The 16,656-nt window shown below is 43.4% G+C and overlaps 1 protein-coding gene across 7 annotated transcripts in view; it reads right to left on the reverse strand.

Moving 5' to 3' along the window:
• Positions 1 to 16,656, reverse strand: part of SHANK2 (SH3 and multiple ankyrin repeat domains 2) — a 339,643-nt gene that overhangs the window by 288,606 nt on the left and 34,381 nt on the right. For all 7 annotated transcript variants that reach the window (XM_088668511.1, XM_088668485.1, XM_088668502.1 and 4 more), the window contains one exon: positions 50 to 278. In XM_088668511.1, coding sequence (XP_088524637.1) covers positions 50 to 253 — 204 coding nt within the window. In that variant the 5' untranslated portion in view covers positions 254 to 278. The remainder of the gene's footprint in view (positions 1 to 49; positions 279 to 16,656) is intronic.

The following is a 16,656-nucleotide window of genomic DNA, read 5'->3' on the forward strand; positions in this document are numbered from 1 at the left end:
TCTGATGTATGGCCTTGGTCAATAAACTTTTTAATGGAGTTCACCTTACCGTCTGCTGTAGGTCAGGTATTATAATCCGCATCACTAATGTATTGCTCTTGGAGTCTTCCATTCTGCTACTTGGCTTCTCTGCGGTAGCCCTGATAGTATCGTAAATGGTTTCTTCTTTGGAGCTGTCTGATTCAGATTCCACTGAATAGTCTGAAAAACTCTGAGCCATCTCATCTTCACTTGACGTTGGACTGCGAGGCATGTTCAGCACCTCTTACTGCATTTGGCTAAAAAAGACAAAGTCAAAATCAAATTATATAGCTTAAGTTCTGAATGTAGTTCAGGCAGCAGAAAGGGAGGAGGGTTGGGGTTTTTTTAATCTATATAAATATTTTATCTATTTCTATTTATCAGTTAAACCAGTGTAACTGAGATATAAAAATATTTGCAGTTTTACTAAAATGTGAGAGACAGTAAAGGATGGAAAACATGGTTCCTCTCAGTATCAATAATAATTCTTCCACACACGAAAAGTCTCTGTATAAACAGCAGGATTGCCAGGCTTCCGTCTGGTGAACAATTCTATAAATTACATCTGGGAATAGTACATACCTACGCGGGGGGGGGGGGGCTGATTGTAAAGAGATATAGTCTCCATGTATGTTTCAGCCTGATTCCTTTAATAGGAACATTGGAAGAATAGCATGCACTCCATATCATGTTAGATTTGTCCTAAAGTATATCTGTCTATCTATCTATCTATCTATCTATCTATCTATCTATCTATCTATCTATCTATCTATCTATCTATCATCTGTAAACATCCACATAGTTAATGGCCATTATAGAAAACAACTAAAAGTTCATCAGCTATTGAAATATATATATAAATGTAGAGGGTGCATGTTTGTTCAAATGAACCTTTCTCCACAACCGCTTACCCGATCGTCCTCAAATTTGCACACAACATTGGGAGCGCATGTGAGAGTGTCTCTATCCACTTACATTGTCCATACACACACCTACGTAGGACAGGTAGGAACCTGGATTTGTATACAAAAAAATTGCCCCCTCCAGTGGACATCCAACAAACAACATCCAACATACTGCCAAAATTCCGCCCACTCCCCATCCACCCCACCAAACAATATCCAACATACTGCCAAAATCACGCCCACTCTCCATCCACCCCACCACCCCGGTACACAGCCCACCCCGGAGACCAGACCTCTGCCAGGGACCAGGCCACCCCAACAGTAGCCCACTCCCCAAGGCCCCCTCCCACCACGGAGGTACCTACCCCAGAGATCCCCCCACTCCCCAGAGATTCCCGCCCATAGGTCGCGGCCTTCCACATTCTGCCTGATCCACAATCCACGTTCTCACAGGGAGCAACCTGCCATGACACTAGGCCTCTCCCCAGGGATCACAACCCACCCCATAGATTGCATCCCTACCCATCCCGACACCGGCAGGGAGCAGGCCGCCCCGACATGAGGCTGCTCCCCAGGGATCCCTGCCCCCCCCAAAGGTCTCGCCCTTCACCATCCCTCCTGATGCACAACCCACACCCTCTGCTATCTCGCCCGATCCACAACCCCCACCCTCCGCGGAGATCTCGCCACCGCCACGAAACAGACCGCCCCGTAGCCAGAAGGCCGCTACACAGGCCGCCCCCATCTCATCGCCGCCACCACCACGAAACAGGCCGCACCATACCCAGAAGGCCGCTACCCCCCATCTCGCCACCGCCACGAAACAGGCTGCCCCGTAGCCAGAAGGCCGCTACACAGTCCGTCCGTCCCCCATCTCCCCGCCGCCAGGGAACAACCACCAGGCCGCTACAAGGAGAAGGCCTCCCAGAAAGCCCCCTACACAGTCCGCCCCCCCCCCCAATCTGGCCACACACCCCGCAAAAGGCCTCCCGGAATATCCACAAGCCCTCTACACAGTCCGCCCCCCCCCAATCTCACCACTGCCAGGGAACAACCACCAGGCCGCCAGAGAACAACCACCAGAACAACAAGGAGAAGGCCTCCCAGACTATCCACAAGGCCGCTACACAGTCCCCCCCCCATCTCCCCGCCACCACTGAACAACCACCAACCCCAACACCCCTACACACATCGCACCCACACCAAGGAACATCCACCAGACCCCTACATATTTCTTTGTTTCCCCATTTCTAAAAAATACCCTTAATTTACACCTTCTTTATACCTCTACACAGATCAAACAACACCCCGATATCAGCCCACCCAGGACCCACCCCCACAGGGAGACAGACCTCATCCACTGTCCAGGTAACCTAACTCCTGACCCCCCCCCACCTACACAACTCCCATCTCCTATCATGCCAACCTCACAACATTCCCTGCAACCACACATAACTCTAACCATTACAACTTCCCCAGTACCCTCTATACCTAACACACCCCTACTTTAATTTATACCTTATTTATACCTCTTCGCAGATCTCCTCAACCCTCCCCTCCCAACCACAACACCAGGACCACCCAAGGAAACACACCTGTCCTGGGTGTGGGGTGGGGGGAAGAGGGAATTGGGGGATTCACAGGGACAAACCGAGGGGGGAGGGAAGGAACAAAATAGCTCATGGATCGGGACAACCTGCGGACACTCAGAGGGAGAGGGTGCATGATATGTCATGGGTTGGGACAGAGTGGGGGGAATCACAGGGATAAGCCGGGGTGGGGGGGGGGGAAGAGCATGGCAGGGCCAGCTAGTATAAAACAGGGCAAGCTTGCGTGGTTATTTCAATAAATAGTAGCAACAACAACAGCAGCAACACCGACAGCAATATGTCCAATGGCCAATAGTAGTTTCTTCAGGCATTCAAGAAATGTATGTGAGGGTAAGGACCAGGATTGTAGCAGTAGTCCCTATGTTCATTCATTTTTAAGAACTGCACGGTCAGTATGGACAAGGTCTATGCAGACTTTCAAAGCTAACATGCATACATCAGGGTGGGGACTGAAGCCATGATCCTGCTGGCCCCCCACTAACATACATTCATTGCATGTAATCAATGCTCTGTCTCAGACTCTGTTCCCTATTCCTAAAATGCAAATTACAGTATAATTACAATGACCAGCTTAGTAAGGTTCATTATTTAATTATTAAATTTGTATACCTGAAGATCATAGGGTGATTTGCAACATAAAAACACAAAACACATAATAAACAAACAAAACAAAACAAAAAAGGTAACACCCACTCCCACAAGAACTTGATTACAGAGAAATGTTTTCACTTGGCACCTAAAAGTATGTAATGAAGGCCCAAACAAGCCTCCCTGGGGAGAGCATTCCACAAACAGGGAGCCACCACAGAAAAGGCCCATTCTCATATTTGTATCCTCTAGACCAGTGTTTCCCAAACTTGGGTCGCCAGCTGATGTTGGACTACAACTCCCATCATACCTAGCTAGCATGACCAGTGGTCAGAGATGATGGGAATTGTAGTCCAAAAACAGCGCAAGACCCAAGCTTGGGAAACACTGCTCTAGACCAGGGGTCAGCAAACTTTTTCAGCAGGGGGCCAGTCCACTGTCCCTCAGACCTTGTGGGGGGGCCGGACTATATTGGGGGGGGTGAACGAATTCCTATGCCCCACAAATAACCCAGAGGTGCATTTTAAATAAAAGCACACAGTCTACTCATGTAAAAACACACTGATTCCTGGGCCATCTGCGGGCCAGATTTAGAAGGTGATTGGGCCAGATCTGGCCCCCAGGCCTTAGTTTGCCTACCCATGCTCTAGACCAGGCATCCCCAAACTGCAGCCCTCCAGATGTTTTGGCCTACAAATCCCATGATCCCTAGCTAACAGGCCCAGTGGTCAGGGATGATGGGAATTGTAGTCCAAAACATCTGGAGGGCCAAACTTTGGGGATGCCTGCTCTAGACCTCTAAGCAGAGGAAGCACACAAAGAAGGACATCAGATTATGATTGCAGGGTTCAGGTCAGTTCATATGAAGAGAGGCGATCCTGAGATGTTTAAGGCTTTATAGGTCAAAATCAGTACAGTACTTTGAATTGAGCCTGGAAACAGAGTCCTTGCCTGGGCCAGGATCAGTGTAATATGCTCAAACTGTGTTTTACCAGTGAGCAACCTAGCCGTCAAATTCTGCACCAGCTGAAATTTATGCTTTTGTTGTTGGTGTCAGTCAAGGCCCTACCCTCCCAAGCCAAGTGGAAGAGGCCTGCAAGGCAAGAAGCAGATCTTCCAGGACTCACAGACAAAATAATGGTAATTAAATGGTTGCAGCCGTTTGCCGTGTACTTTGCCAATATTGTAAAATGATCTTATTTGTGACAAGTTTTATATATTCAAGCAGTGCTATCTTGTATGCAGTTACTTCAGATGTAATAAATCCATATTTAATAATACATGTTAAAACATTGCTTTGAAAAACCGTATTTGAGAAGAAATCAATTTACATTGGCTTTCTTTTGAGCAAAGAATTCCTCAAGGGGATATTTCATTTTAGTATGCTTCAATGAGCTGTGGATTAATGCAGCTCTCTGAAGTATTGTCCCTTAAATTCAACAGAGAGCATAAACACTGCATTGGCTTCTCTGTTCTCCCACTGACAAATGAAAAATTTTGTTGGCCCGCCTGCACCATTTAAAAAGACAAAGCAAACTTCAACTTGGCTAGAAGTCAAAAGATATTTTAAATATCAAAGTTTTCTCCCTCCATAAAAAGTAGCTTAGATGCATAGTTCAATGGGAACTCCATGGAGAGGTGGGTAAATCGCATTTGCACAGCCTACAGAAGTAAAACTGAGCTGTGCAATATTCATGACTTACGCTGAATACATTGTTTGTGAAGGGGAGCACACTCTTAAACTAAGAGGAATCAAATAGACAAGTTTCGTTTATTTAATGCATTTATGCCCCTTAGTTCCAGAGATTTATAAAGTTATTCATAATGTGGCATCAGGAGCCGGAGTCAGGTGTAGGTCAGCAATAAAAAAACACTGTGAGTGAAGTTAATGCTTTATTCCAAGTCCCCCCCCCCCAAGCAATCAGAGACTGTGGTTGCACGCAACCAATCTCTCCTCTGCTCTTTTCATTCCTCTGTGTGTTCTGGGAGACCGGGAGTGTGGCACACAATTTTTTGTGTGGCACACAATTTTCAATCATAGTTTATTTCAGTAAAGGTACAAGGTACCCCTGACCATTAGGTCCAGTCACGGACGACTCTGGAGTTGTGGCGCTCATCTCGCTCTATAGGCCAAGGGAGCTGGCGTTTGTCCACATATAGCTTCCAAGTCATGTGGCCAGCATGACTAAGCCACTTCTGGCGAACCAGAGCAGCACACAGAAACACCGTTTACCTTCCCGCCAGAGCAGTACCTATTTATCTACTTGCACTTGACGTGCTTTCGAACTGCTAGGTTGGCAGGAGCTGGGACCAAACAATGGGAGCTCACCCCGTCATGGGGATTCAAACCACTGACCTTCTATCGGCAAGCCCTAGGCTCTGTGGTTTAGACCACAGTGCCACCCGCGTCCCTTTTCAGTAGTTCAGTGCAAATGAGCAGCATGCTATTAGATACTGTTGAACTTTGTTGTTGTTGTTGTTGTTTAGTCGTTTAGTCGTGTCCGACTCTTCGTGACCCCATGGACCATAGCACGCCAGGCACTCCTGTCTTGCACTGCCTCCCGCAGTTTGGTCAAACTCATGTTCGTAGCTTCGAGAACACTGTCCAACCATCTTGTCCTCTGTCGTCCCCTTCTCCTAGTGCCCTCAATCTTTCCCAACATCAGGGTCTTTTCCAAGGATTCTTCTCTTCTCATGAGGTGGCCAAAGTATTGGAGCCTCAGCTTCACGATCTGTCCTTCCAGGGAGCACTCAGGGCTGATTTCCTTAAGAATGGATAGGTTTGATCTTCTAGCAGTCCATGGGACTCTCAAGAGTCTCCTCCAGCACCATAATTCAAAAGCATCAATTCTTCGACGATCAGCCTTCTTTATGGTCCAGCTCTCACTTCCATACATCACTACTGGGAAAACCATAGCTTTAACTATACGGACCTTTGTCGGCAAAGTGATGTCTCTGCTTTTTAAGATGCTGTCTAGGTTTGTCATTGCTTTTCTCCCAAGAAGCAGGCGTCTTTTAATTTCGTGACTGCTGTCACCATCTGCAGTGATCAAGGAGCCCAAGAAAGTAAAATCTCTCACTGCCTCCATTTCTTCCCCTTCTATTTGCCAGGAGGTGATGGGACCAGTGGCCATGATCTTGGTTTTTTTGATGTTGAGCTTCAGACCATATTTTGCGCTCTCCTCTTTCACCCTCATTAAAAGGTTCTTTAATTCCTCCTCGCTTTCTGCCATCAAGGTTGTGTCATCTGCATATCTGAGGTTGTTGATATTTCTTCCGGCAATCTTAATTCCGGCTTGGGATTCATCTAGTCCAGCCTTTCGCATGATGAATTCTGCATATAAGTTAAATAAGCAGGGAGACAATATACAACCTTGTCGTACTCCTTTCCCAATTTTGAACCACTCAGTTGTTCCATATCCAGTTCTAACTGTAGCTTCTTGTCCCACATAGAGATTTCTCAGGAGACAGATGAGGTGATCAGGCACTCCCATTTCTTTAAGAACTTGCCATAGTTTGCTGTGGTCGACACAGTCAAAGGCTTTGGCATAGTCAATGAAGCAGAAGTAGACGTTTTTCTGGAACTCTCTAGCTTTCTCCATAATCCAGCGCATGTTTGCTATTTGGTCTCTGGTTCCTCTGCCCTTTCGAAATCCAGCTTGCACTTCTGGGAGTTCTCGGTCCACATACTGCCTAAGCCTGCCTTGTAGAATTTTAAGCATAACCTTGCTAGCGTGTGAAATGAGCGCAATTGTGCGGTAGTTGGAGCATTCTTTGGCACTGCCCTTCTTTGGAATTGGGATGTAGACTGATCTTCTCCAATCCTCTGGCCATTGCTGAGTTTTCCAAACTTGCTGGCATATTGGGTGTAGCACCTTAACAGCATCATCTTTTAAAATTTTAAATAGTTCAGCTGGAATATCATCACTTCCACTGGCCTTGTTATTAGCAATGCTTTCTAAGGCCCATTTGACTTCACTCTCCAAGATGTCTGGCTCAAGGTCAGCAACCACACTACCTGGGGTGTATGAGACCTCCATATCTTTCTGGTATAATTCCTCTGTGTATTCTTGCCACCTCTTCTTGATGTCTTCTGCTTCTGTTAGGTCCTTACCACTTTTGTCCTTGATTATGGTAATCTTTGTACGAAATGTTCCTTTCATATCTCCAATTTTCTTGAACAGATCTCTGGTTTTCCCCATTCTATTGTTTTCCTCTATTTCTTTGCATTGCTCATTTAAGAAGACCCTCTTGTCTCTCCTTGCTGTTTTTTGGAAATCTGCATTCAGTTTCCTGTATCTTTCCCTATCTCCCTTGCATTTTGCTTGCCTCCTCTCCTCCGCTATTTGTAAGGCCTCGTTGGATAGCCATTTTGCTTTCTTGCATTTCCTTTTCCTTGGGATGGTTTTCGTTGCTGCCTCCTGTATAATGTTACGAGCCTCCATCCATAGTTCTTCAGGCACTCTGTCCACCAAATCTAAATCCTTAAACCTGTTCCTCACTTCCACTGTGTATTCATAAGGGATTTGATTCAGATTGTATCTTACTGGCCCAGTGGTTTTTCCTACTTTCTTCAGTTTAAGCTGGAATTTTGCTATAAGAAGCTGATGATCTGAGTTACAGTCAGCTCCAGGTCTTGTTTTTGCTGACTGTATAGAGCTTCTCCATCTTTGGCTGCAGAGAATATAATAAATCTGATTTCGATGCTGCCCATTTGGTGATATCCATGTGTAGAGTCGTCTCTTGTGTTGTTGGAAGAGAGTGTTTGTGATGACCAGCTTGTTCTCTTGACAGAACTCTATTAGCCTTTGCCCTGCTTCATTTTGAACTCCAAGGCCAAACTTGCCAGTTGTTCCTTTTATCTCTTGATTCCCTACTTTAGCATTCCAATCCCCTGTAATGAGAAGAACATCCTTCTTTGGTGTCATTTCTAGAAGTTGTTGTAGGTCTTCATAGAATTGGTCAATTTCACTTTCTTCAGCACCGGTAGTTGGTGCATAAACTTGGATTACTGTGATGTTAAAAGGTCTGCCTTGGATTCGTATCGAGATCATTCTGTCATTTTTGAGATTGCATCCCATTACAGCTTTTGCCACTCTTTTGTTGACTATGAGGGCCACTCCATTTCTGCTACAGGATTCTTGCCCACAGTAGTAGATATGATAGTCACCCGAACTGAATTCACCCATTCCCTTCCATTTTAGTTCACTGATGCCCAGGATGTCGATATTTATTCTTGTCATCTCATTTTTGACCACATCCAGCTTACCTCCACTCATGGTTCTTACATTCCAGGTTCCTATGCAATATTTTTCTTTACAGCATCGGACTTTCCTTTCGCTTCCAGGCATATCCGCAACTGAGCGTCCTTTCGGCTTTGGCCCAGCCGCTTCATCAGCTCTGAATCTACTTGTACTTGTCCTCCGCTCTTCCTCAGTAGCATGTTGGACGCCTTCCGACCTGAGGGGCTCATCTTCCAGCGTCATAACTTTTATATGCCTGTTGTCTTTGTCCATGGAGTTTTCTTGGCAGGGATACTGGAGTGGCTTGCCAGTTCCTTCTCCAGGTCGATCACGTTTAGTCAAAACTCTCCACTATGACCTGTCCATCTTGGGTGGCCCTGCATGGCATAGCTCATAGCTTCTCTGAGTTATTCAAGCCCCTTCGCCACGACAAGGCATTGATCCATGAAGGGGACTGTTGAACTTGCTCTTTCCAAAGCCAGGAGGCAGCAAACCAGAGGATGGCTTAATATTAGCAGATGTGGCCTGTTTTCCCCAAGTAAACCAAGTAGTAAGACAAAGAACAAATCTTGAATTTTTGCTTGTGGTTTGTTTGAAGAGAAACAGAATTCAAGCAACAGTTTACATATAATGCTAAACCAGCCTCTGGTTTTTTCCCCTTCCAGCTTTCATCAGCATGCTGCTCATTCACATTAAACCCCAATTTACTTTTAACTATGATTTAACATTATGCACAGATCAAGCCAGAAATGGCTTCAGACATCATTGCTTTCTCTGCGAGCTCCAGGATTTATAGAAACAGTGGCACTAAGAGTGTAAATGAAGAATAGGTGTTTTTGTAATCCAATCTTTTGCATTACAGGAATAAACATATTAAATGCTGGTTTCAATCTTCATTAAATACACACAGAGAGAAGGATTTTATTTCTATTGCAATATATTGATACATTAGTGGTGCACATTTACTAAACAATGTTATTGCAAATGTTACAGAATTGCATTAACACATCATTAAGATGTGATGAACACCAGCACGAGAAAGAAATTTAAATTGTTCGTTCTAGCTAGCAGATTGGCATACTCTGAAAGCACACAAATGAGTAGTTCGGTACAGAAACAACTATGCCTCTAATTTATAAAACTTGCTGAGTATTATTTTTAAACTTTTAATAACATCTTCTTAAAATACTTTCTTTTCCTTAAAGCTTTTAAAATGCAACCAATGCAAAAGTTTAGATCTAAAGAACTAAACTCCACTTGATTTTAGTGATGGTGCTAACATTTGCATTTTCTTGTCTTGGAAATATAAATCGGAGGCACTTGCCTCAAGTACGAGAGTAGCTTTACAAGTCCAAAGGTTCTTCCGTGGCTCAAAGCACACATGCTATCTCACATCCTCTAAACCACCTGGTCTTCATCTCCTGAAGCTAGAGAACAGAAGTTATCTCATACATAGCCCACTGCTGATTCTCACACGTATCTGATAAAGGAGCATATATTTCAGTTACAAATTACAGTAGTGCCCCCTGCTGAATACAAAAACAGCTGGGCTACAGAGACACTGTGTTGCTTGATCAGCCAGGAAAGAATGGGTATTTAATAATTTACCTAGAAATTCAACTCCACTGAATGTCTTATTCATTTACAATGTTTTAATCCCACTTTTCATTTCAGAGACCTTCAAGGTGGCTTTCGATGACTGGAGAGTGGAACTCCTAGGTTGGAATTCAATACCAGTGGTAAGGATTTCTGCCTGCACAATGGGATGTTCTCCTCTTCTCCTTCCCCCATGTACCCTTAAATCTGTTCTAGGGGTTCCCACAACCACCTGGTGGTGTTTAGAGGGAGCAGGGCATGCGGGGGGAAGGGAGTTCCATTGCACAGGAGGGAATCTTTGTGCAGGACTCATTCGTAAAAGACTATCCCTAGTATTGGCATTCTAAGACAATGGTACTGTATATAGAAAACACCTTTCTTAGATGACAACTATAGTGACATAAGGTATTGCTCCTGTGATTTATATGCCATGTACTGCTTGCCTCATTGGCACTTACCACAATTATGTTCCTTGCCCTTCCCCCTTTCTTCCTTTATCCTGCACTTTATTGTCTTACCTACTTCAATGAAGACAAAAGACTAGACCATGACATGAATTATTAGGAGCTCCTTTTGTTTCAGGTAATTTGGTAACAGCTATAGAGCTCATATATTTGTTTTCCTGGATTTCAAAGTGTGTGTGTGTGTGTGTGTGTTTTATTATAAATTATTATTTCTCTATATTTTATCATTTTGTTATTGTTAAAGGTAATATAGAATCATAGTTAGTTACTGGTTTAAAAAACTGAAGCTAGCAGGAACCTTAAGACTGAATGATACATTATGACATAAACATGGGGTTCCAAAAAAGGTGTGCCTCCTTTTCATGCAAAAGCCCCCTGACAGCTTTCTGAGGCTAGGCTGTGAGATGGGGAAATGACTGGTAGGTGAGATGGCATTTGCAGGGAGAACTGGTAAACAAAGGAAAGGTTTCTCCGCCCGATTTCCCCCTACAAATACACCTCCTACATTCACATCACCTTGGCAAGAACATATATTTGAACAGGCAACAACCGATTAATACACACCCAAATGATGCACAATCGCACACAAACAAATGGTGCTGAACTCAGAAGTGATCCAAAAAATATCACTAAACACATCACTAAAAGGGTGGGGCAGGGCATCCTTATATGTGTTCTGCCAATGGGTGAAGAGGCTGGGAATGAACCCCACACACGAAATGATTGACAACTATCGATTCACTCATAGGCAATATCTAATTTCAGCCACTGTGGTTAGCCACAGTGGGAAAGAATGCTGGATTACATACACCTTTGTTCTAATGCAGTAGGAATGTACCACAAGATCTTGCGATAGTATCCCAAAGCAAGGCAGAAATCTTAAAAGCTCTTTTCGCCCTGGGTAACCCCAAGCAAACCCTTGTGTGATTTCAACCAGCCCGCCTTCAACCACATATGATTGAAATCACTCGTCAAATGAGTATAAAAGGAGGGATTACAGTATACCTCCAAACACAAATTAATAGGTGCCATCAATAATTCCTCATCTTGACATCTCCAGTACCTTCTTCATTTCAGGAACAACGGTATCCTGTTTATACAATCTAAATGCTATACTCTATCACAAAACAACTTTCCTGTAAAACTTTTCTTTTTAGAGTTAGCAATGTTTCAATCCAATTATCACAGTCAGGGTACACTGTGCTCCAGTGCTTAAATATATGCACTTTTCAATATACCATCAAAATGGTTATGCAGTTCCTTACTTTTCAAAAATGCTCAGTGGAGAAATGTAAAGGAAGATCTTAAAAATAAGCACAAGCTATTCAAATACGTAAATGCAAATATTCAGGAGCAAGGCAAATGGCATATTTGCCTTGAATGCCATTTTCAGATTGTTTCCTTGAATTTTTTAAAATAAGCTTTCCATGGTTAGCTTTCTATGGTTAGGGGAACAGATTTGTATCCATGGGGACAGGAGAAAAATCAGAATGACCCTAGTCAGAGAAACTGGAAAAGAAGAGCAGGCTTGTTTTCTCCTGCTTCAGAGGGTAGGACTCAAACCAATGGATTCAACTTACAAGAAAGGAGATTCCAACTAAACATCAGAAAGAACTTTTTGACAGTAAGAGCTGTTTGGCAGTGGAACGGACTCCTTCAGGTGGTGGTGGACTCTCCCTTCATTCAAGGTTATTAAGCAGAGGTTAGGAGGCCATCTGTCATGGATACTTCAGCTGAGATTTCTGCATTGCAGGGGGTTCAACAAGATGACCCTTGGTTATCGTCAATTGTTGTAGCTTGTTTATACACACCCTACCCCACTGCCCTGCTTCCAGTTATGAAGAGTGTTCTTATGTTATGAATGGTCTGTGACACCATTAAGAGAAAGAGGTAGGAATAGGCCAATATACATATGGACTGTCCCTGGATAAAGTGACTGTTCTTCTTTGAGCTCTCTAAGTTCTTAACCTAGCTCAAGGTCTCGTCTGAACTAGCCAGATAGTTAACTGATAATCAATCACAGCCAGTCCATCATTTGAAAAATAAGACTTAAGAGCCATCTTGCCCAAAATGGCAAGTAGATATTCCATTTTTGGCCACTGAAACCCTGGTTTAAGGAGCCATTTGGCACCTGGCTTATATATCTGAGTTTCTTACACTGTTTCAGAATAAGAAAAGTACTGCATATATTTTGTTATGAGAAATAACAGTGCTTTGCCCTTTTGTTTTAAAAATGCTTTCTACTGAAATCTTTCTTTACGAAAATATCCCTTCCCCCATTCCCCATGAATTTTTTGCTTTCGCTACATAGAGAAAGCACATAATCTTTCAAGTCTGTGCTCTCAGCCGATACTTTGATTTGAAAATATGAAAAGGCTTTAAAATGCTGGAAAAGGAAAGGGCATAAGGGATTAAATAACATTTCTAACATAATAGACTATAAAAAGCTTACAGAAGGTATTCTGCCAAAGCCCAGGTCCCTAGTGTTAAAGAAGCACAGGTGCTTATTAATTTTATATTTGTGCATTTACTTAGTTTTACTCTCTGTCCAAGAGGAAAGTACTTTTTATTGTCCACCTACAAGTGGACTGTATCAATGAGATATGCAAGGCTAGAGCTGCTAAGTATGTGAAATCAAGGCACTCAGGGGATTCTTCCTTTGTTTCCAACAGAATATCCACTGGCAAAATCTATTATAAGTACAAGTGAAAGGACTTTCTTATTACACAAACAGTAAATAATCTATAATATCTCTAATCGTTGTTGTTGTTGATGATGATGATGATGATGACTGGAAGGTAGGATGAAAAAAACAAGCTCAGGCACTAGTTCTTAGTCACAGCGATTTTGCATGAACAAAAGGAACGAAAAAAATTGAAAGGGGGGAACTAAGTACTGCTGGTCTTTCAGCAGAGCCAGTGGAGGGGACCTGCATTCCTGACTCTCACCCTCTGATATAGCTTGATGAATAGCTGCTGATGGTTGATGGAGAGGCCTGTTGTTCATTCAGCAGAGCCAATGGAGAGACCCTGCAATGCCACCTCCCACTCTCATTATATAAATAGCCTTGAGATGTTTAAAAACGTACAATAAAATATACATAAAATATTACATAACTCTATAATCCCGAGCCAACCTCACATTATGGGGTTCTAACTCCCTCTTTCACCACTGAGAAGTAATAAAAACTTATTACATCCATCTTAAATAGATGAATATTTGCTTTCACATGTTGTTGTTGTTCACTCGTTTAGTCATGTATGACTCTTCGTGACCCCATGGACCAGAGCACGCCAGGCACTCCTGTCTTCCACTGCCTCCCACAGTTTGGTCAGACTCATGTTCGTAGCTTCGAGAACACTGTCCATTTGTCCAACCATCTCGTTCTCTGTCGTCCCCTTCTCCTTGTGCCCTCAATCTTTCCCAACATCAGGGTCTTTTCCAGGGAGTCTTCTCTTCTCATGAGGTGGCCAAAGTATTGGAGCCTCAGCTTCACGATCTGTCCTTCCAGGGAGCACTCAGGGCTGATTTCCTTCAGAATGGATAGGTTTGATCTTCTTGCAGTCCATGGGACTCTCAAGAGTCTCCTCCAGCACCATAATTCAAAAGCATCGATTCTTTAGCCTTCTTTATGGTCCAGCTCTCACTTCCATACATCACTACTGGGAAAACCATAGCTTTAACTATACGGACCTTTGTTGGCAAGGTGATGTCTCTGCTTTTTAAGATGCTATCTTGGTTTGTCATTCCTTTTCTCCCAAGAAGCAGCTGTATGCTTTCACATGCACATTATTAAAAGAGGGGGCAAAAACCTTTTAAAAAATCCCTGTCCATGTTTATCGGCACTCCAAGAGTCTTCTGTCACTTGGTGCTTTCCTTACATAAACACATTAATAGGAGACCTTTCTCCATGAATACAAACCATGCATGGAGAAGAGGGCAGCAGGACTATGTTGCTGACCCCCGCCTCGATAACCTGCAACTGTGGAAAGCCTCTGGGGATTATGCACTTGTCGATTAATTTCTACCAAGAGGGATCGGCAACAAAATGCTGCAGTGCAGAGTGCTTCTGTTCTGGTTCCCAGACTGTCATTCAGCCTTCAGGATACAGTATTCCATTCCATTTCCCCACCCTGCTAATTTGACTTTTTTCCTCAATGGATACCTAGTTACTGGGCATTCACAATTATCACTAGGCTATTTGGGGTGGTTGCCCCTTAAGTCTTTATTCCTCATAGAAGATTTGTTGTACAGTACTTCTCTAGTTTCACAGTGACCTTGTTTTGGCTTCAATTCTGTCAGAGCTATAACAGGAACTCTTTTAGATTTAGACTTTTGAATTGAACAGTGCTCCTCAATGCTACAATTTAAAGTAGCAGTTGTGAAACATTTCTAATATATATTTAATGAAGAAATAATGCGTACCCTTTGAGGTCTGTTTCCTTCCCCTACAGATTATCATTATTTGTGTTATAGTTTTATAGCACAACACCCATCCTCCTTGCCTTTCTACAATACCATTCCTGGATTGTTTTGTGGTGAATTCTGATTGCCGACAGAAGCACGTTTCACATGTGTTGACTGCAAATAACAGCTTATAAGACTTGTCTCTTGAACCGTCCAGCATGTGCTGGCTATCACAGTTAGCTCAAAAGAAAAAGAAGCTCACATATGTATGAGTGAACCACAAGTGGTAACTGAAAAAAATAACTAGCCTACTATAGCAAAGTTGCAGGGAAGTTTTGTCAAGTCTATTTCATTGAGGCTCACACCCATAGCTGCCAAGTATCCTGTTTTCGCCGGGAAACCCCCTTTTTTCCTACCGTTTCCCGGCAGTCTCCCGTATTGGTTATTCTCCCATTATTCTCCCTTAAATCCGCTCCTGCCGGCGGCCATTTTTCTGGTGCCGCTTTGCCCTTCTATGGGCACCAGAAAATGGCGGGGCCGGCACCGGAAGTCACTTCTACGCGTGTCCGGAAATGCGTAGACGCAACTTCCGGTGGTGCTTTGCCCTTCTATGGGCACCAGAAAATGGTGGCACCGGCACCAGAAGTCGCTTTTACGTGTATCTGGTGATGCGTAGAAGTGACTTCCGGCACTGGTGCCGCCATTTTCTGGTGCCCATAGAAGGGCAAAGCACCACTGGAAGTTGCGTCTATGCAACTTGCTGTGTCGCGCAGCTGCTGATCCCGGATTTTTTCGTCCAGGACTTGGCAGGTATGCTCACACCATATAGATTCTATCCTGGCACCATTGGAGAGGGAGGGAGGTACTCAAAACAGACCACATAAAGGCTTCTGAATAAATCCTTCACTGAACTGGATTCAGTGGATATGAGATGGGGATTCTTTTGCTGTGCATTTGAAACACTTATGGTTCCCATCTCATTCAGCACATGGAAGGGCTGACATACAGTACAACAGAGGCTCCAGCCGAAGGAAGTGGGCTTTCCCCTCCAATGTCATCCAGGAGGAAGCTGGAAACAACAAAAATGCCTTATTCTGTTCCCCTAGTGGGAGCATCCCATAAGTGGAGTTCTGCTCACAAGAACACTGAACCCAAGCCCCACATGAATTGTTTATATGAAACACACTTCAGGGATAACAAATGAATACGGTACTTATGTAGAAGTGTATTTATTCAGATTTTAATGTGTTTCTGTCTAAACTGTGAACATGCAGAAATACCAACACCGTGATCCTATACATGCCTACTCCGAAGTCCCATTTAGTTCAATGGGAATTACTCCTAGGTAAGAGGTTATAGGAATGCCACATAAATGAATTGGATTAGGGCTGCGAGTTTAGAGGGAAAACTGAATTTGCTGCCCAGTGACAGGGCAGAGTAATAGCTAAAATATATCCACCCCAGAAACAGTGATATGACAGGCAAAAATGTTATTCTGATAACAACTTCAGTTCATTACCATTTATAATATTATTAAGAACATTTAGAGAAATCAAGGAACAGAAATGATTATAGTTTTATAATCAAAGTGTGCAGAAAGCATTTAGAAGCCCTTGCAGGAAACAAACAACTCAATCTTGCACTGGAATATTTAAAAAATACATTATAGAAACCGAGTTAAATGAACATATTGCATGATTTTTCTTCTTCAAATAATGTACTGTCTACCATAGATATTTATCTTGAAGCTGTACCCACAACAAGTACAGCCACAGAGCCATATTTTCAATCATGTGAAAATGAGCAATAGTGAATTAAGATG

Source organism: Zootoca vivipara, chromosome 1, assembly GCF_965207765.1.
Source record: "Zootoca vivipara chromosome 1, rZooViv2.hap1.1, whole genome shotgun sequence".
Classification (NCBI taxonomy): domain Eukaryota; kingdom Metazoa; phylum Chordata; class Lepidosauria; order Squamata; family Lacertidae; genus Zootoca; species Zootoca vivipara.